Genomic DNA, 21,283 nt, shown 5'->3' with positions numbered 1-21,283 from the left:
GTGTGCAATGTGCAATCATAGTAATTTATAATAAATAGAACAGTCAATGTAACATAAAAATACACTCAGCTCACCATGAGTTAATCAGTCTGATGGCCTGGTGGAAGAAGCTCTCCTGGAGCCTGTTGGTTCTGGCTTGTTGGTGCCAGATAGGGTGGTTTGAGTATCTCAGAAATTGTCGATCTCCCGGGATTTCCACGCACACCAGTCTCCAGAGTTTACAGAGAAAAGCATCCAGTAAGCGGCAGCTCTGTGGGCAAAAGTGCCTTGTTATTGAGAGAGGTCAGAGGAGGACGGGGAGACTGGTTCAAGCTGACAGGAAGGCGACAGTAATTTAAATTACCACTCATTACAACAGTGGTGTGCAAAAAAACATCCCTGAATGCACAACACAAAGTGGATGGGCAACAGCTGAAGACCACAGACAATCAATGGCCACTTCATTAGGCACAGGAGGTACTTAATAAAGTGCCTCTGCGTGTATTTTCAACAAAATCTGAGATTGTATAAGTTGAGTTTTTTTGCAAGGGTGGAAGCTTTTGTGGTTTAATACAGTGCTGGTGAATTCTGATAAATGCATTTTACACAGAACATCTACCAACTAATTCTGGATTGTTTTTTTTCAGGGATGATGGGGTGTGTGAGGCTGGAAAAATACCAGGGGCATGACTCATCTTTACAAGGAACAGGGAATGTCCATTAGTTACAGTTATGACTAAACGTTATTATAAATCTTGCAGACCTAATTAGAAAATCTTTCAAGTAATTTACTCACAGTTAAGTGAAGGAAACCCAAAGAGCTTGCACGACATGCTTCCTCTCTGTAAAGTTTTGCATTTCATCACCCTCCTAGACTAATAAATTGCATGCTTTTTTTTTCAATTGAATATTAGCTAAAGCTGATGAGAATAATTGGATACTCTAAAATTCAATTTGGTGTTGGCTTTTAGTTGTTACTAATTCCCTTCAATACTTAGTCTAAATTTCTCACAGATTGTAACTCAGTCTTGGGTTAGTACTTGGTTCGATGGTTAAATAGTTTGTCTGACAGCCAGTCCAAGGGAAAGGAGCCAGTGGGGGTGGCGGGGGAGGTAATACGAATCAGTTGAAATGAAAACTTAGTTGTTGCTGTTGAAATGGACTGCCACATTTAGTCCCTAAAATCAAGCCTAATTGGAAATTATTGAAACCTCAGCCTCAATACCTCCATGTAGATGCATGGTGGAGATATATTTACTATTTACATCATGGTCTGGTACGGAAACACCAATGCCCTTGAATGGAAACAACTGCAAAACTAGTGGATGCAGCCCAGTCCATCACAGGTAAACCCCTCCCCACCATTGAACAGATTTACAAGTAATGCAACACACGCAAAATGCTGGAGGAACGCAGCAGGCCAGGCAGCATCTGTGGAAGTGAATAAACAGTCAACATTTCAGGCTGAGGCCCTTCTCCAGGACTGGGAAGGCGGGGGGGGGGTAGTATTGCTGTAGCAGAAAGGCAGCATCCATCATCAAGGACCCCCTCCATTCAGGCAATACTCTCTTCTTGGTACTGCCATTGGGAAGCAGGTACAGAAGCCTCAAGTCCCACACCACCAGGTTCAAGAACAGTTATTACCCCTCAAACATCAGGATCATGAACCAAAAGCAATAACTTCAATTACCCCACCATTGAACTGATTCTACAACCTGTGGACTCAATTTTAAGGACTCTACAACTCATGTTCTTGATTTTTATACTTGCTTGCTTATTTATTTATTTATTATTTTGCACATTTTATCTTTTGAACGTTGTTTGGCATGTGTGGTTTTTTCATTGATTCTGTTGTGTTTCTATTTACTGTGAATGCCTTCAAGAAAATGAATATGTACTTTGATAATAAATTTACTTTGAGGAAGGTAAAGTCTCCACAGTCTCCAATGGGTTCCCCATTAGTAAGCCAGGAGGCTATGGATTTTACCAGGCTATCAGTACTAGTGGATGGCTTTGTTGTTGCAATTCATCTTCGGGACTAGTCTGTAACAAGTTCATGTTTACCAGGACAATTTCTTCCATGTTTTTGATTGAAGTTAAATGTGTGTTTTTTTTTTGGAGAAATAGACTTCCAGTAGTAACTGGACCTCTGACATGATTCTGGGGGGAATTTGGAGCAAATCAGGAGTTTACATCACCCCAGTATTGTAGGTGTAACCGTGAGGTGTCTCTTTGCAACATCTTTGGTGCATTTTTCAATGTTTCGTTAGTTAAATTTGCTAGTGACTGTTTAAAGGCTGTAAACTCAGTGCAGGGATGTGGTTCAATATAGAATATGTGATCTTTGGGCAAGTCAAAATCAGGTTTAATATCATCAGCATATGACATGAAATTTGTTGCCTTTGTGGCAGCAGTATAATCCGATACATAATAGAGAGGGAAAAACATGAATTACAGTAAGTATATCTATATTAAATAGTTAAATAAGTAAGACAAAAACAGAAATTTAAAGAATTAGTGAGGTAGTGTTCATGGGCTCAATGTCCATTCAGAAATTGAACGAAGCCCTAATCTTGTAATAATCAATGAAATGGAGGAGGCTGTTGGAAGGTTTCACTTTGCAGCCTCTGTCAGGGATACAGTTTTTCATTTACTAAGCTGCAGATGGATTCCTTCCTCTCTTGCTGTCAGGAATATTAAGTGTGTATTAGCATAAAATTTACTCTCTAGGAAGCTGAGTGTTACTAGGATTGGATGACTCTTTCAAGTTGAATACAGCTTTTCCATCATTATATTTTTTATTCTAGAGGTATACACCCAGGTGCAATGAAGCTCCTTGCTTGCGTGAAGCTCACGGTAAACAGTGTACACGGTAATCATAAATACAGTAACGTGCAAAACAACCGGCTGGTGCGGGGATAGTGGTGCAGAAAGAAATGCCGAAGTGGTGAGATTGGAAGAGGGAGAATTAAAGTTTTAGGAACACAGGTAGAGTTCATTATAAATTATTTTTGTTCGCCTTTTGCATTGCATTGTCCAGCCTGCAGTGTAAACACTAATATGTGAAAAATTCTTTCTGAATCTTTCTTGAGCCATTGAAGATAACATTTCCTTAACCCCTTTTACAACCTCAGGAGTACTGCTGAAGTGTTGCCACTGTGTCACATAGGGAGGATGGCAGCTGATATTGCATGAACAGTACTGTTGTTTCACATCTACACCCTTTTACGTCTGTTAACAGCTTTTGAGGGCTGTCAGCTGATTCCATGGCACGTGACCATGAGCTGTTGGCTCACGGCCACAGTTGCACTGTTTGCTGACTGCCGTTTCCATCGCAAAAAAACAGAACAGTGCACATCATCAATGACCTCAGCATCAGTACAGATGGAGGAAGTAGCAAGGCACTCTCAAGCCTTAGTAATAGTCAGGGAATCCACTGCTACCTGCATCAAAGCCAACACCTGAATGATTTCAGGTTACAAATCAACACTGAGTGTTTCTATTGATTTCTTAATCTCTGATATCAAACAAACTGTGGTAGTGGTGCCAAGCTTTGCAAAGTTCTCAATGAGTTAGTGAATGCACTTCTTATAGGTCCTTTAAAAATATTTTCAGACTCAATGAAGCCCTTGTATCTTTACGTGCATGGTTAGTACTTGCAGAAGAGTTGCATCGATTTCCTCATGTTTCTCTGCACAACTGTTTGTAACCACGGTCAGTGCTGAAACAAGTCAAGATGATGCTTAAAGATGCAATTAAGGGTTTTGGTTTTGTTCCCAATTAATTGCTTTCCTTGTCCATTCCCATAGAGGCTGTGGTGTGTGTGGGAGGTGGTGCTGAGTACAGCCCGGTGAAATGCTCTGATGCATCTTGGAGACAGCACAGGTTGCGTCCAAATTGTAGCCATGTGTGTGAGAGTGAGCACGGTGGTCTCGAGCTTGAGTTCTTCAGTGGAGTGTTTGGCATGTATGAAGCCTACGTACTGATGCCAGATTTTTTCATTCATAGGTCATGTATAGACTCTTCCGTTTGATGCCACTTGCAAAAGCATTAGGAGGGCTTTTGACTACTCCTGTCTCTCTAATATTTTCCATGTCTTCAGCTGTTGTGAGCTTCATGTTTGGTATTGCTTGGATTGTTGCCATAGCTTAGTCTGTGGTTGTGACATCAGCGTACAAGTTGACAGTCTAAATAGTGCTCCTGGGGGAAGTGAAAGTAAATGAGTTTTATTGCGGCTTTTCTTTAACTTGACATCCCAAAGTTCCACCTTTTTCCAAGAAATGCCAATGTGGATGTGTTTTTATCAAGGTGATTGTTGAAATGGGGGGGAGGTACAGTTTAGGAGAAGGAAGGGAGAGATACAATGTCTGAGGACCACTGCATATGCAATAAAATGACCACCATATTCTGATTAATTGACTATTGAACTTGTTCTGTCGGGATTCCAGGTACTGGTTGTAGTTTTAATAATTTAGAATTCAGACAAGAATAGGGTTGATTTTGTTGATTTCTTTTTGCAAAGAAGAAGCCAGTAATATTGCCTTTGGAGAGTAGAGAATTAAACTTTCAAACTGCTCTCAAGCAATGAGGAAGTCCAAATTCCCCACTGGTGTCCATCCATCTGTGTTCAAGCACTGCCTTAATTCCAATTGAACATTGTTATATTTTGACATAATTTCTGAACAACCTCACTAGAGCACATTTATTTAATATCTAGTCTGGACTTTGAAACTCTGCTGCTTTAAAAACCAGAGACAAAATTTGCCAAGTAATGTTTATAAATTTTCAGATTTGTTCATTATTCCCATAATCAAGACTGTGTTGCTAAGTAACCCCGGAGTTTTTTTTAAATGTTATGAAGCTATCAATTCTTAAATCAATATTTATTTCCACTGCATATTTGCTCAGCATCTTGTGCACTTATGATCGCAAACTAGCTGGAAACATTTTAATAACTGTATCTGAGTAAGCATTCATTAATTTTGCTGAATTAGGTAAATGTAAATGCAAAGAAAGCACTCAAATTAGTGAAGTGAACTTTGTGCGTAATGTAATGAACTGAATTCGAGCCAGCTGGCAGTGGGAAGTGGACTGACATTTCAGGATGAGGGGAAATTGGTTCTTGTGTTGAAAACTGGAAAGCTTTAGTGTTAACCCCTCAGATCAGAGCACACACAGCTTTGGAAACAGATACCTGCTTTCATTGGAGTGACAAAACAATAAAGCCAGGCTTGTCAAATTTCTTGGTCAAGTATAAATATTCTATCCTGGGTACTTAAGTTCTGCTGCTGCTATCTGGAGTGCAATTAGGGAGGGTTTAAGGTGCTGTCAGAACAATATGCCATTAATACTTTAAAAAAAACATTTGGATATGCTTCAGGATGAAAGAAAACCTCTGGCTTCATTCACAGCCTTTATTGGTTCTGACTGGGCTGAAGCAGGGAAACATTCAGCAGAGCTCCCACTTCTGATTCATTATCCAGAAAGCCAGCTATAAGCCTGTGGCTATGGCAGCATTGCATTTAAGTCATTGGACTAGTGTCCAAAGCCCTGGACTATTGATCCACACTCCACTGTGATAGCAGAAGTAAATAAACCAGACTGTTGAACAAACTCATCTGGTTCACCGAAATCCTTCCCAATCTACTAGTCCTAATACATCTCTCTTTCCATGTATAACACGGAAACAAGGCCTTTCGTCCCACCTCGTCCCTGTTGACCTCGATGCCTCTCCGTACTAATCCCATTAGACTCTCTCCCTGTGCTCCTTTCCTATCCAACGACCTGTTCAAAAGCCCTTTTTTAAATGTTGCAAGCATTGTAATAGTATCTGCCTCTACCACCACCTTGGAGCTCTTTTGAATTTCTCCCCCCTCATCGTAAATCTGTGTCTTTTAGTTCTTGACCCCCACCGCCCTAGAAAAAAGGATTCTGACTATTTATGCCAGTCATAATTTTATATACTTGCATATGATCAGTTTCAAACTCCTACATTCCAGCAGGAATAATAATAATAATAATCTGCATCTGCAGATTATTTTGTGTTTAGAAATAAATGCTGCCTGTTCAATCTTTCCTTATGACTCAATCATCCATTCCAACATTTATCATCAAAATATGTATACAGAATACAACTCTGAGATTTGTCTTCTCCAGATAGACAAGGAACAAAGAAACACCATGGAACCCATTGAAGGAAACATCAGTCACCCAATGCGTGAAAGAACAAGCTGTGTAAACGGCAAAAAGCGACACACAGAATGTCAAACATCAAACCAGGAGGCCAATATTATTCAGTTTAGTTCAGTTCAGCGCTGTGCCGCTAGCCCACTGCTGAAGCGCCTCCGTATTGATCGCCCCGATCAAACTGCTCAAAAACAGCAAAAAAAAGAGTAACCAGAATCCAGAAATACATGCACCATGAACCTCAAAGTCTCCCAAAGCGAGTCCATAGCCATGCTGATCAATTCTTGCAGCATGGAACCTGCACTTTCCTCCGACGGCAGGTTAGCATGAGAGAGAGGAAGACCGGTCAAACACAGGCAGGCAGCGCCAAAAGCCTGCCTGTCCTTTGCTCTTATCCTCGTTAACTTCAACCTTACTTGGCGCCTCAGTCGAAGAGAAGCAGTGGAGTTGATCATGGGGTCGTGCCCCCAATGCCTCAAACAGAGGGAAGCAATGGAGTTGATCATGGGGTCGTGCGCCCAATGCCTCAATCGGAGGGAGGCAATGGAGTTGCCCCTGAATCCAGGTCTCCAGGCTGCGCACTCCGCTGTAAACTCCTGTGGAGATAACAAAGCGCCAGATTGCTCAACCTGTCCAAAAACACACCATCAACTCAGGTTCCAGTTGCAGTAGGGTCATATTCGAAAGAAGTGGTAGTAAAAGAAGTGGTTTTGTTAACTGTCGCCGTTGGTCACGTTGTTCGCTGGCGCCATCTTGCCAGGCTCCATCCTGCCCTCCCCATGTTTCCATATTTTTCTACAAACTTAGAAGGAAGCCGTCTCAGCCCATTGAAGTCTGTTCCAGCTCACAGAAAAGAAACTGCTCCAACTCCTCAACAGAATCTGTCACTCACCTGCGCAACCTACCAACCCATAGCACTTGGACAAAACCCAGGGAAATGATGTAAACTCAACACAGGAGGCCCCAGTGTTCAGTATTGAACCTGGATCTCTGGAGCTGTAAAGTACGAGCTGTGCCACTCTTCCTGCCCAGAGACCTTAAGCCCGTCAATGTGCCGACATTGAACTGCTTCCTTAGTTTGGCAGGGGACTTGCCGTTAGAGTTGGAGTTTGAATGGCAGAGTTGCCATTGAAGGAGAAGGTGTGGATGTTGCACATGAGCTGGATGTGGGTAGGCATGTTTACTGTGATGTAATGATGTAATAATGTTACCACAGTGTGATCCCCACAGGGCGTGCTTTCTCTTCCTAATTTACCATGTATCATTAGAATTAAAGCAAAGTAATGCACTGTCTCTGTAAGCTAGTGTAATGGTACTTTTTTAAAAAATGAAAACTCGCTAAAGAAAGTGTTCATTTGTCACTTGGTCGATTTTAAAAACTTCAGCAAGTAGCTGTGAGTTCCCATGGGAAATATTTGCGGTGTTGTCTTTAAGGATTTTATATGCAATGATGTAATGAACCGTAGAAATCCCCAAAATGTCTTGATGTACAAGTGTTGTGCTATTTCAGGGGGGGAACAAAAACTCATGATTTGTTTTTTTTTCTCTGTTTTCCAGCATTAAGTTGTTAGCTGTGCAAGAAATTACTGATCGAGAAGTCTTGGAAAAGGTAAGTTTTTTTTAAAACCATCTGTTTACTTTTAAATAATTGTGAAAATCTTGCAAGAATGGTTCAACTAATAGAAGTTGACAGGTCATTCAAGAACAATCATCGTTCCTTTGGCTCAGTCACTGAAAACCATAGATAATAAAACTCACATACGGCTGCATTCAATTCTGGTCGCCCCATTACACGAAGGATGTGGAGGCTTTGGACAGGGTGCAAAAGAGATTTGCCAGGATACCGCCTGGATTAGAGGGCATCTGTTATAAGGAGAGATTGGACAAGCTTTTGATGTTTCCTCTGGAATGGTGGAGACGAAACCTAATAGAAGTTTTTGAGATTATGAGAGGCAAAGATAGACACCTGGTTTCTTTTCCCTAGGGTTGCAATTTCTAATTCTGGAGTTCTTGAGTTTAAAGTGAGGGGGTTAACTTCAATGGAGGTGTACGGGGCAATTTTTTTTACACAGTGACGGGTGCCTGGAATGCACCACCAGGTAAGTACGATAGAGCAGGTTGAGAGGCTTTGAATATGCAGAGATGGAGAAAAATGAATATTGTGCAGGCAGAAGGAGTTAATTTAGTTAGACGTTTAATTATTAGTTTAATTAGTTTGACACCACATCATGGCCTCTTTCTGTGCTGCTCTGTTCTGTAATCAGAGTGAAGCTGCATCAGTTGGCGCTGAGTATCTCTGGCTCTGGTGGAGATGGGAGTTCTGGTGTTTCAAGGGCCTCAGCAGCTGTCTGTCAGCTCCATAGAACGGCTTTGGCTGACCCAGGCTGGAGACCAGGGGGTGTGCACCCATGCATTGGACCCCGGGGTTCATGATTGGTGACACATGCGTGTTGATCAAGTCTGGGATCTTGGTGTTGGCATTTCTTATGTTAACATACCCTCTTTCCTGGTGGCATAGAGCACAAATTCAAGAAAATGTCCTTTTTGAAAACACCTTTCACAGCTTCAGCAGACACCAACCTGCTTTAAAAAGAGAGACATGACTGTAGCACTGGCCTGGGATCGTGGTGAGCCCCAGGTTCTGCCATTAGGTGCGGGCTATTGATAGATCTATAGATGCTGTCATATATACATATGCCCATACATTTCAGCTCTTCATTCACTTAACCTCCTTGCTCCAATTCTCTCATGGCCTGGAATTGAACTTTATTAAATTACAGTATCTCTGCTAAAGCTTATTGTTCATATTCCCAGGAGAGAGCATATGAGGCACTGGACTGTTTGCAACAAAACTCTTGGTTAATTATATTTATATATTGCCCTTCTACATTTCCAGAAACTAATAGCCTTTTTTCCACAACATGTGTCAGTAGGATGCTTCCTGTCATGAGCAAGTAAAATGAAAACTGCTGAGCTAAGGTACAGGAGGGTTGCTGCCAAAGTGAATCATGACCTGATTTGCATTCTGAAAGAAAGCGTACACAAGTGGAGTTGTAAATATATTCAACATTTATTGGTGTTAAGATTCAAAGTACGTTTAATATCAAAGAATGTATAAATTATCCAGCCTTGAGATTTGTCTGTTTACAAGCAGCTGCAAAGCAAGAAACATGAAAGAACCCAATTTTTAAAAAAAGACCAACCCCCAATACGTGGAGAAAGAAGGGGGAGAAAAGCACAAATCATGCAAGCATTAGAAGTGAAAAACAACAGCTATAGCACTGCGAACCAGATTGAGTCCTTAAGATTCAAATCCCCAGCATAGACCCAGAGCCTCATTATTCAGTTCATCATATTAGTGGGGCAAATCGCCACAAAGTTCACAGACATGAAGCACAGCAGTCGGGGCAGTCTCACAGCCTCGGTGTCACGGAGAGAGAAGCCCCAGACTCACTGGGCCAGCGCTTAAATTGTCCGATCAGCGGACCGTACCTCATGTTAGGACCCAGGCTACACTGTGGCGAATCGGTCCAGTGGCCTAGTACACGTCGCCGAGTGATTCGCTTCAGGCCTAGATTTCGCTGCTCGAACTCTTCAAGTGGGCTCAGCGTGTAGAGCAGTATAGCCTTGCAGCTGAGATAGTTGGATAGGCATTGGAATTCCTCCGCTGTGCCTTGGCTTCTCCTTTCCAAATTGTTCACTCCAACCAGTACAGCTCCAACTCCTACTGCATCAACTTTGCTGTGTACTAGCATGGCACATCTTGAACTCACTCACCTCTTCATTGTTTGCGGAGATAGTTTACCACAATTTACTTCAAATAAAGTGTTATAGAAACATGGAAAACCTACAGCACAATATAGGCCCTTCGGCCCACAATGCTGTGCCGAACATGTATTTACTTCAGAAATTACTTAGGGCTACCCATAGCCCTCTAATTTTCTAAGCTACATGTACCTGTCCATAAATCTCTTAAAAGACCCTATCGTATCCTCCTCTACCACCGTCGCCAGCAGCCCATTCCATGCACTCACCACTCTTTGTGCAAAAAAAAATTACCCCTGACATCTCCTTTGTACCTACTTCCAAGCACCTTAAACCTGTGCCCTCTCATGTTAGGCATTTCAGCCCTGGGAAAAAGCCTCTGACTTTCCAAATGATCAATGTCTCTCATCATCTTATACACCTCTATCGGGTCACCTCTCATCCTCCGTCGCTCCAAGGAGAAAAGGCCGAGTTCACTCAACCTATTCTGATAATACATGCTCCCCAATCCAGGCAACATCCTTGTAAATCTCCTCTGCACTCTCTCGGTAGCATCCACACCCTTCCTGTAGTGGGGTGACCAGAACTGAGCACTGAGAACTAAGAACTGAGTATTCCAAATGGTGTTGTTAGTAATGTTTTTAATTGAATTTCTTTGCTTTCAAACTACCAGTAAGCTGTCATATGCCTTCGGTAGCGCCATCTGAAACGGTGTTATTTGACATTATAGCATCAGCGACAATGGCATTTGTTTTTGTATTTCCTGCCCAAGAATTTGCTTGTAGCTGCATCAAAGGACATGAAGGCAAGAGGTTAGGCTGTCAGCATTTTGTCGTATAGACGGTAATAAAGAAGACAAGAACGACAAAGAGCTTTGAGGAAGGAAAACCGTGGTTGTGGTGGGCTGATGGGCCAGTTTGTGTTGTATAAATGTGGAATTCCAGAGCTTTGATGGAAGAAATTCCAGGGTTTTGAGGATGCATAACTGAAGGCGTTATATTGACATTGAGATGAAATGGTGGGGATTACAGAGGCCAGATGGAGAGAAACCCAGAACAATTGTAGGGCTTATGGAGGAGGCACAAGGCCACGGGGTAATTTAAACAGGAGGATGAAAATTTTAAAATCTGAAATGTTGGCTAGGAGTTCAGATGTAATTAAGATACTTTATTTCTGTTACCCTTTACACTTTCAAAAACTAATGGACTATTTCCACAGCGTGTGTCAGTAGGCTAGTAATATCTGTAGTGTCTCACTGCTTGTCCTCCCGTCAACCCGTCTTTCCACTTTGGGATTAACCAGTCACGCAGCTGATTATCGCAACAGGAATGTTTGTTTGATTCAGATTAATAGCAAATTATTTGAAGGCATAATATGCATGGTAAGTATAGAGTAAATGGCAGAACCTTCAGGAACTGTGATGTTCAGAGGGTCTTGGAGTACAAGCCCATGGCTCCCTGAAAGTGGCAACGTCAGTGGATAGGTTTACAAAGCAGACGTACGGTATAGTTGCCCCTTTTTTTTGGTTGGAGCATTGAATATAAACACCAGGAGATCTTGTTGCGATGTATTAAACTTTGGTTAGGTCACGTTTGGAATATTGTGTGGAATTTCAGCCACTGCCTAACGTGAAGCATGTGGAAGCTTTGGAGACGGTGCTTAAGAGATTCAGAAGAGATTGCAGAGTGTTGGCTAAAAAAAAGTTGGACAAACCTGGCTTGTTTTCTCTGAAGTTTCGAAGGTTGAATGGCAAACTGACAGAAGCATGTAAAATGGTCAGCGGTGTAGATAGGGTAGATGGTCAGAGTGTTTTTCCCAGGATGAAAACATCAAATCCTAGAGAGCATAGATTTGAGGTGTGCCAGGGGAAAATTAAAGGAAAGTGTGAGGGAGCTTTTGTTGTACAGAGAGTGGCAAGTGTCTGGAGTGCACTGCCGTGGGAATGGTAGAAGCAGACATAACAACAACATTTAAACAAGCATGTGAGCAGGCTGGGTGGAGGGATAGATACAATGTGCAGGCAAATGAGATTAGTTTCGACTGGCATAGCCCGTTCCTGTGCTACGTCTTGTGTGTTTTTTGGAGTTTGTGGTAGACTGCCAGATAAAAGTTAGGAAACCATATGCTTATAAGAATTGGAGAATCTCACTAATAGGACATGATAACTATTCTCATAAGAATGTCTTTTTCTTTAAACCAATGCCATCTTGAACTTGCTCTCTTCTGTTATCATTTTGCATTTAAAAAAATTTGCTTTGATAAATAATAGCCTTCGAATGATAAGGAAGAAATTCAATTCAAGGTGACAAAATGATGCCTATCCTTGCAGATTCTGTGTTGTACTTGGTGGCTGAAGCTGGATAGAGAGTTTGGTTTCAGTAAGTGGCGCAAACATCAGCAAGGGATGGAATTATTTGAATTGCTATGTCAATGACCATAATGAGTGGATATAAATCTGACATGGCTAGGTCATAGACGTCTGTAACTAAACCTAGAATATGCTCTGTTAAGTGGACTAAGCACTATGCCAGTATGGATTTGATGCGAATGAGAGAACTTTGAGATCATTTTTCTGAGATTGCAGCACATGTTAATCAGACCGAGGAATGAAAAGTTGGTCTCTCCGTTGAGAGGGGGCAAAGGATGGGAAAGTATGAATTGGAGGTGGGTGGGAGCAGCCATTGGCTAAAAATAAGTAAATCAGTTGCAGCGATTCCAGGTGCCTAATGAGAGATAAAATGAGATTTAGAGGATTCTATTTTGAGATTACGGCCACTAAGTATCAGAAGAGGAAATTACTTTCAATTCCTCTGAATAACTGCCCTTGAACTTTAACACAGATTAAGTTTGTGGTGTACGTTGCTCCATAAATCATGATCTATGTACAGTGTGATGTATGCTGTCACTTTCATAATGACCCCTGAAGTGCTTGCGTCTGTAAAGATTACTGACATTAACCTTCTGCTTCTTGCTGCTCTTGCCCTTCTCTGTGGCTCCTACTCTTTGTCCCGGACATTCTGAACTAGAAGTATCTGCTGTGAAAGGGAGGGGGGTGGGAGGGACTCTGACACCTGGCTTAAAATTTGCCATTGGTCAATGATACACAGCTTTTTCTCTGGGACAGCCAGAAAGACCACCTGAATCACATACGAGGGGTGATTGATAAGTTCGTGGCCTAAGGCAGGAGGAGTCAATTTTAGAAAATGTAGCACATTTATTTTTCCTACATTTACACACTTAGTCCAGCGGCCGTGGAGCATACAGATCCCTTCTTTGTAGAAGTCAGCGTCTTGGACCTCCAGAAAGTGGTCCACAGCAGGGGTGATTGATAAGTTCATGGCCTAAGATGGAAGGAGAAGAGTTATTAACTTCAAACTTTCTGCATAATCACTCAAAGAGTTGAACTGCACGTGCATGTAACGAGAGCTATATAACTCATCTCCTTCTACTTTAGGCCAGAAACTTATCAATCACCCCTGCTGTGGACCACTTCTGGAGGTCCAAGATGCCGACTTCTACAAAGAAGGGATCCGTATGCTCCACGACTGCTGGACTAAGTGTGTAAATGGAGGAAAAATAAATGTGCTAGGTTTTCTAAAATTGACGTCGTCTACTGGAGGCCACAAACTTATCAATCATCCCTTGTAAAATGGTAACTTATGTGAAATGCTTTATCTTAGCCATCCGTATCCATTTCTAGTCATTTGCATGATGAGACAATGCTAGTTTTTAGTAATAGCCTAGTTGATGTTCCACTGGCTGACAAACAAGAAAATCTTTATTGGTTTGTTACCTGCAATGGGAATTGATTTATTATCACATGCCGAGCTAAAATGGAAATCTTGTTTTGTGTACTGCTCATGCACAGTGATTCTTTACACAGTGCATTAGGATAGTATGAGATAAAACAGAATACAAAATAAAGTGTAGCAGTTAGCAAGAAAGAGCAGTGCAGGTAGACAAGAAGGTGTCTGAGATGCGGTAAGTGCAGGCTGGAAAAGTCTGAGGTTTGATCGATTTAAGAGCCAAACTGAATTGGAAAGACCGGATACTGGCCCTATCGAGGCGCCCGAGCCTTTGGGCGAGGAACGACCTGAGGTTTGAACAACTTAAGCGCTGGGCCAAATTGAAATGGTTGGGGTGTTGGGGCTGGAGGTGAGAGATGGGCCGGTTCGGCTCCCTGCTCTGTTGGGATTGCACGACTCTGTGCTGGACTGAGGCCTTCTGAGTCGGCTTCTGTGCACTTCTGAATCAGCTGCAGCGAAGCCTGGCACCGTAAACCAGTCAAAATGTTGTTTGCTTGCTTTGTTGTTTGCATGATTTTGTTTTATTTTCTCTGTCTGCACATTGGATGTTTGGTCTTTTGTTTTTAATGGGTTCTATTGGGGTTCTTTGTTTCATGGCTGCCTGTAAGGAATTAGATCCTTACGTAAACTATACATACTTTGATAATAAATAAACTTTGTAAGACCATAATGAGTTAGATTGTGAAGTCAAGGGTCCATCTCACCATACTTTGGAACCATTAGATAGTCTTATATCAATGGTAGAAGCTGTCCTTCAACCTGGTGGCACATGCTTTTAGGCTTTAGTCTCTTTTGCCTGATGGGAGAGCAGAGAAGAAAGAGTATCCAGGGTGAGCAGTGAGAATTATAGACAGAATCAGTGGAGGGGAGGCAGGTTTCTGTGATGTGCTGAGCTGTGTCCACAACTCACTAAAATTTCCAGCAGCCACCTGCAGAGCAGTTGCTGTACCATCTATGATGTGTCCAGATGGAATGATTTCTATGGGGTATTGATAAAGATTGGTAAGGGCTGATGGGTTCTGAGGAGGTGCCACATCTCTAAAACACTTTAGAAGAACAAATGAATCAGTAATTTTAATTGGTTGTAGTTTTCTTGGAGCCATATCGATTCAGTGACACAATGGCAGGGTTTCCTTCCTTGTCACATTTTGAAAACAGAAGTCACCGAAAGTGCTTGGCACACTATATGCTCTCTTTGCTTGTAAATCCGTCAGCAAAAAGGAATGCGTTTTCAAGATGCTGGGTTCCTACCAATAGAAGTGCGCCTTAAATTGAGTTATGTTTGTTGTCATATGCACAACAACGTTTATGCCCATGTGCAATGAAAAAAATTACGTGCAGCAACATTACGTGCCAAATTACTTTAGCCTCCTGAGGATGTACGTCGAGGTGTTGGTGAGCTTTCTTAGCTGTGGCATCTACATGTTTGAACCAGGATAGACTATTGGTGATGTTCTCGACTGGAACCTTGAAGCTCTCAACCTCAGCAGTTAATATCAACCAGGAGTTCCCAACCTTTGTGATGCTGTGGATCAATAACCTTTGTGATGCCATGGATCAATAACGTTAAGCAAGGAGTCCAGTTAATGTCAACCAGGAGTTCCCAACCTTTGTGATGCCATGGATCAATAACCTTTGTGATGCCATGGATCAATAACTTTTGTGATGCCATGGATCAATAACATTAAGCAAGGAGTCCAGGCACACCAGGTTGGGAAGCCTTGATGTCGACAGAAACGTGTGGACAGAAATGTGCATTATTCCCTTCCCTGAAGGCAGTCACCAGCTCTTTTGTTTTGCTGGCATTGAAGGAAAAGTTATAGTCATGACACTGTGTTACTAATCTATCTCCTGCCTGTCCTCAGGCTCATCATTATTTGAGGTGCAGCCCATTGTGGTAACATCTACAAGCTTTAAATGAAGTTGGAGCACAATGTGACCACAGTTGTGAGTGTACAAGCTGTAGAGTAGCGGCTGAGGAGCACCAGTGTTAATAACCACGGCAGTGACGATGCTGCCTATCTTTACTGATTACATTTGAAGATGAGGATCCATTTACAGAATGGGATGTTGACTCCCAGATCTGAATTTGACAGCACAATTTGCCGGAAGTCACCTTTAAAGCCATGTCCAGCCCACAAGATTTGATAAGCTGGTTTTTTCATCCTACTGACATCTTGTCGTGGATTTTAATCTATTGACTATTTTGCGTGTTAAATGGCCCTTTGCATCGTACTCTTGGGAAGACCTATCTACCTGGTCCTTGTGGGCTTATTGGATGCACTTGGTTTGGCTAGAAAGAAACATCTGATGTACCAGATATGGCTGTAATGTTGTACAAACCTGCTGTAGACTGTACTCTGTCATCTTCAGAGTGCCAGGGCAGCTAGTACAGTGGTTGTGGGGAAAGCCTACGTACAAAGACAGGAACCAAAAGGTTGAGCAGCACAGCACTGATGTTCTGAGTTGCGCCTATTTCAATGCAAGAAGCTTTGTAGGTAAATCAAATGAGCTTAGAGCATAGATCAACACTTGGAATTATGACATTATAGCCATTAATGGGACTTGGTTGCAGGAGAGGTAGGACTAAGCAGCTGCTGTGCAGTGGCCTCTCCATACCAGACAGGGAGTATTCTAACTGGTTGCCTCACTGTCTGATATGGACAGGCCACTGCGCAGGATCGGGGAGCGGGTGAAAGCTGCAGGAAGTTGTAAACTCAGCCAGCCCCATCATGGGCACTAGCTTGGCCAGCATCCAGGACACCTTCAAAAGGTGATGCCTTAAAAATGCAGCATCCATCATGAAGGACCCTCATTACTCAGGTCGTGTCCTCTTCTCATTGCTGCCATCCAGGAGAAGGTATAGGAGGCCAAAGAGAGATTCTCAGTGTTTCAGGAACAGCTTCTTCCCCTCCGCCATCACATTTCTGAATGGACAATGAACCTTTGAACACTACCTCAGTATTTTCCCCCTTTTTTTGCACCTCTTATTTAATTTTCTTTTTATATATACACCACACATTGGAATTTATAGTTTTTATTATTATTTATTGCAAGGTACTGCTGCCGCAAAGCAACACATTTCATGACATATGCCAGCAGTATTAAACCTGAGTCTGATGTTCTGAAGTTCCATTGTTTTAGACGTTACAGAGGGAGAAGTGCTGTCCTTGTGAGTCATGGCAGTGCTCAGACAGGACAGACTGGAAGGCACACCTACTGAGGCTATATGGGTGGAGCTGAGGAATGAGAAAAGGGTGACCATGTTAATGGAATTATATTATAGACTTTCCAAAAGTCAGCAGGATTCAGAGGAGCAAATTTGAAGAGAGATGGCTGACAGTTGCAAGAAAATTAGGGCTGTGATAGTAGGTGTTTTGAATTTTCTGTGTATAGACTGGGACTCCTGTATGTATGCATATTTCTGGCTGGCAGACGGAGCACTTGGAGAGCGTAGTACTGTCAGAGTGCTATCTTCTGGGTGAGCTGTTAAATGGAGGTCCCCTCTCCCCCTTTACACTAATTTGAGGAGAGCAGGGCCCTCTGCCTTGGCCAATAATTTTCTTGCATGAAGAAACTAAAACAAAACAGAGTTGTTTTTCAAAAATATGAGGCAGGAGTCCATTTGGCCTATTGTACCTATGCCAGCTCGTTTAAGGGATTATCCAATTATTCAAAATCACTAATCTTTCCTCACAGTTCTGATGTTATTTTTGTTTTCTTGTTAGTATTTATCCAGTTTAGAAGTTTTTTTTTATCTGCTTCCACCCTTTAAGCACTACATTCTGATTATTATAGCCGCTGGAGATTTTTAGAACGCAGTCATTTATCTGTCACATCTGGATACTGACCATTTTGGCATTCGTGATATTTTTCTCCTTTTTCTTTGTCAAGACCTTTCGAGATTTTGAACCCTCTGCCAAAGCTTTCTCAGCTTCAGTGAGAACAAGCTTGTTTTATTGTTGCTCATTCACCCACAACCCCCCCTCTCCCCCTTCCCCACCAGCTCCCAACTGTGTTCCCTATCCTAGTTGGGTAATTCCCTATGTGTGCAGGGTGTGACTTGGATGTGAATGTGATTCCATACTTAGCAATGGTACAAAACTTTGCAAATATGATCACTGAAGAGTAGACCAGGAGAAGCCTGACAGTGGTAAATGGAATTTCATAGGGAAGTGTGAAATTAGCAGCAGAAAGAATGCAGAGTGAGGATTCAGGTTAAATGACAGTTCTGAAAGATGTACAGAAAAAGAGGGACCTGTGCATGTGCATAAATCTTTAAAATAGTAGGACATGTTGAGGGAGTAGTTTTAAAAGGAATTATCAAATCATTTGAATGTTCGTAATTAAAGGCAAGTATAAAAAAAATCCAGGGAAGTTGCAATAAATCTTTATAGAACATCAGTTAGGCTACAGCTCAAGAAATCCACGTACTATAATTCTGGTTATCCAACCTGAAGAAGGATATGAAAGTCCTAGCAAGGGCACTGAAAGATTTAGTAGACTGGACGAGGGGACAAGGTTAGATTAGAGAACATTTCTTCTCTTTTGAGCAAAGAAGACTGAGGAAAAGTCTGATAGAGATGTGCAAGATCTTATCCGTTTTCGAAAGAGTTCAAAGTATATTTTTATAAAAGTACATATATCACACCGTACATAACCATGAGATTCAGTTTCTTGCAGGCATACTCAGAAAGTCCAAGAAACGAAATAGACTGCGCCAGCAGGGCAGACAAACAACCGGTGTGCAAAAGACAACAAACTGCAAATACAAAATTTAAAAAAGCAATGATAATAAGTGAGCAATAAATATCAAGAGCATGAGGTGAAGAGTCTTTGAAAATGAGACCAAATGTTATAGGAGCAGTTCAGTAATGGGACGAGTGAAGTTATCCCCATTGATTCAAGAGTCTGTTGGTTGAGGGGTAATAATTGTTCCTGAACAGGTATGGTTTCTGAGGTCCTGTACCTCCTTCCTGATAGCATCAGAGATGTAAAAAAACGCATGGCCAGTGCGCTGGGGGTCATGGATGATGCTCTATATAGATGTGCTGAATGGTGGGCAGAGCTTTGCCCATGATGGACTGGGCCATATCCACTATTTTTTTTGGTAGGATTTTCTGCCAAAGAGAGTTGGTGTTTCCATACCAGGCCATGATGCAAACAGTCAATATATACTCCACCACACATCGACAGAGGTTTGTCTAAATTTTAGATGTCATGCCAAAACCTCACAAGTCTCGAAGGAAGTAAAGGTGCTGCAGTTCCTACTTCGTAATTGCGCTTACGTGCTGGGCCCAGGGCAGATCCTCTGAAATGATAACACCGAAGAATTTAAAGTTACTAAACCTCTCCACCCATGATCCCCTGATGAGGACTGGCTCATGGACCTCCAGCTTCCTCCTCCTGAAGTCAATAATCAGCTCCTTGGTCTTGTTGACGTTGAGTGAGAGATTGTTGTTGTGGCAAAACAGATACAAAGAAGCTGTCCATAGGTCCAGTAGCTCAAGGACTGGACTGGACAGTGATGGACAGATGTGAGGAATAAATGCTTATTTTGGAGAGAGTGGCTAAAATCAGGAACGCTGTGTCTGGAAGAATAATGGAAGCAAAGAGTGTCAAGGATTCCAAAAGGGAATTGGTTAGTCATGTGAAGGAAAATCAATGGCAAGCCTACAGGGAATAGGATTGGGTTGGAATATACTCGGTGGCCACCTTCTGTCTAATCATAATTCCACAACTCGACGTGATTCGACTTGCTGACAGCATCTGTCAATGTCCTTGCTGTTTGCCTATCCTGCTATAGAGGAAGGCTGACAACTCCATGCGCCTGCTCATTCCTGACACCCCGTAAGGCTGAATTAAGGGGGCAGTTAGAGGCCAGGTGCTGTACAGCCCTACAGCTGGACTCCAGCTGGACTCATCCCTGAGCCCAGGGGCAGCGCAATAATGTCCTCACTGAGCATTGTGAAGCCCCCCCCCCCACCGTTTCACACAAGTAGTAGAGACGCTGTCATTGGAACAGGCATGTGGAGCTTGACTGAAAGGGCAAGTGTAAAGAATCAGCACTGAGTACAGGCAGCAGAGCAGATCCGACTTGACATGACCCAGTTCTGCAGCTGGGACATAACCATTGTTTCTGAATATCATTCCCTTCTTGTGCTTTAAAAAAAATATATATATAAACAGGAGAAACTCTGTATATGCAGGAATTCCAAAGGAACAGACACAAAATGCTGGAGGAATTCAGCAAGTCAGGCATCATCTATGGAAATGAATAAACAGTCAACGTTTCGGCCGAGACCCGTCTTCAGGACTGAAATGGAAGGCGAAAGACGCAAGAATGAAAAGATGGGAGGAGGAGGTGGCTAGCTGGAAGGTGGTAAGTGAAGCCAAGTGGGAAGGAAAGGTTCAGGGCTGGAGAAGAAGGAATCTGACAGGAGAAAAATATATTCATTCCCAGAATTTGGGATTTGCTGGCAAAATCTGAAATGAATGCCAATTTGTGGTGGGCACACAGCAAGAGTACCTCACAAGGCACTTCAGAGAACTCGTAAAAGCTATTCATGTTGCTGCAAATCAAGAAGCAAGATTTAGACCCAACTGGGCAAAGATAACCGAAACAATCCCCCAAAGGAAGTTAGTGAACCAGTTGAGTTTTTAAATGACTATCAGGTTGTTGCATGGTTTTACTGAGACTTAAGTAGCTGAATTTTTACTTTATAAAGGTGAGGATCGCATATGGTTGTCTATTCAAAGACTTGAATGCATATATATCTCCAGATGCCTCTTCCTACAACCCTCTTTAAGATTATATTATGTTAATTTATTTTGCCATTTTGTGTTGTTCCTGCCAAAGTGAATGGCGTCACGGTACTTTGCCTTTGGGTTAGAGGACTGAGTAGAATTGAATTGGTTGCTTACCTTATTCTACTGAGTGAGAGGCTGCAGAGTGAGAGATGACTGCTCTGCATTCTACATGGCAATACACTGCATTTACTGATTAGTTAGTGGTTTGGGATGTCCTGCGATCATGAAACTTACTGCATTCTTGCATGTTCTTTCTTTAAAAATGACTTTATATCATCAAAATTTGTAAATAACAAGATGAGTATATTGTTACAAAGCCATGTAACTGTGTGTTATGAGTACTAATTCACATGTCAGAGAAAGATGTGACAGCTACTAACCTGGGGTATGTTGTTCCTCTCCGCACCTTGTGGTGCATCGGGTGGCAACCTTGTTGTTTCTTTAGCATTTTTGTCTGTTTTTCATGAGGCGGAGTTGCTATATCAACCCAATTTCCTCCAAGCTCATTGACACCCCTTGTGGACAACATCCAAGGTTTCCTTTGGACAGCAGAATGCAACTGGATTGAAAGATCCATCTAATTGAATGTAGAAATAGTTGGCAAAGTAAATTTGGACTGAAACTGTAGTTACTGGACTCTGGTGCAGGAAGAACTCTGAGTCGAGCAGCATCTGTGAAGAGAAGTTGACAGTGAATGTTTCAGGTTGAGACTCTTTATCTGGGCAGACTTGACCTCA

At 42.2% G+C, this 21,283-nt stretch overlaps 1 protein-coding gene across 2 annotated transcripts in view; it reads left to right on the top strand.

The window, feature by feature from the left end:
- Positions 1-21,283, top strand: part of eepd1 (endonuclease/exonuclease/phosphatase family domain containing 1) — a 141,054-nt gene that overhangs the window by 83,757 nt on the left and 36,014 nt on the right. For both annotated transcript variants that reach the window (XM_072283540.1, XM_072283541.1), the window contains exon 3: positions 7,723-7,774. In XM_072283540.1, the coding sequence (XP_072139641.1) occupies positions 7,723-7,774 (52 nt within the window). The remainder of the gene's footprint in view (positions 1-7,722; positions 7,775-21,283) is intronic.

Source organism: Mobula birostris, chromosome 19 (genome assembly GCF_030028105.1).
Source record: "Mobula birostris isolate sMobBir1 chromosome 19, sMobBir1.hap1, whole genome shotgun sequence".
NCBI lineage: Eukaryota > Metazoa > Chordata > Chondrichthyes > Myliobatiformes > Myliobatidae > Mobula > Mobula birostris.
This window is presented reverse-complemented; position numbering and strand designations above follow the sequence as displayed.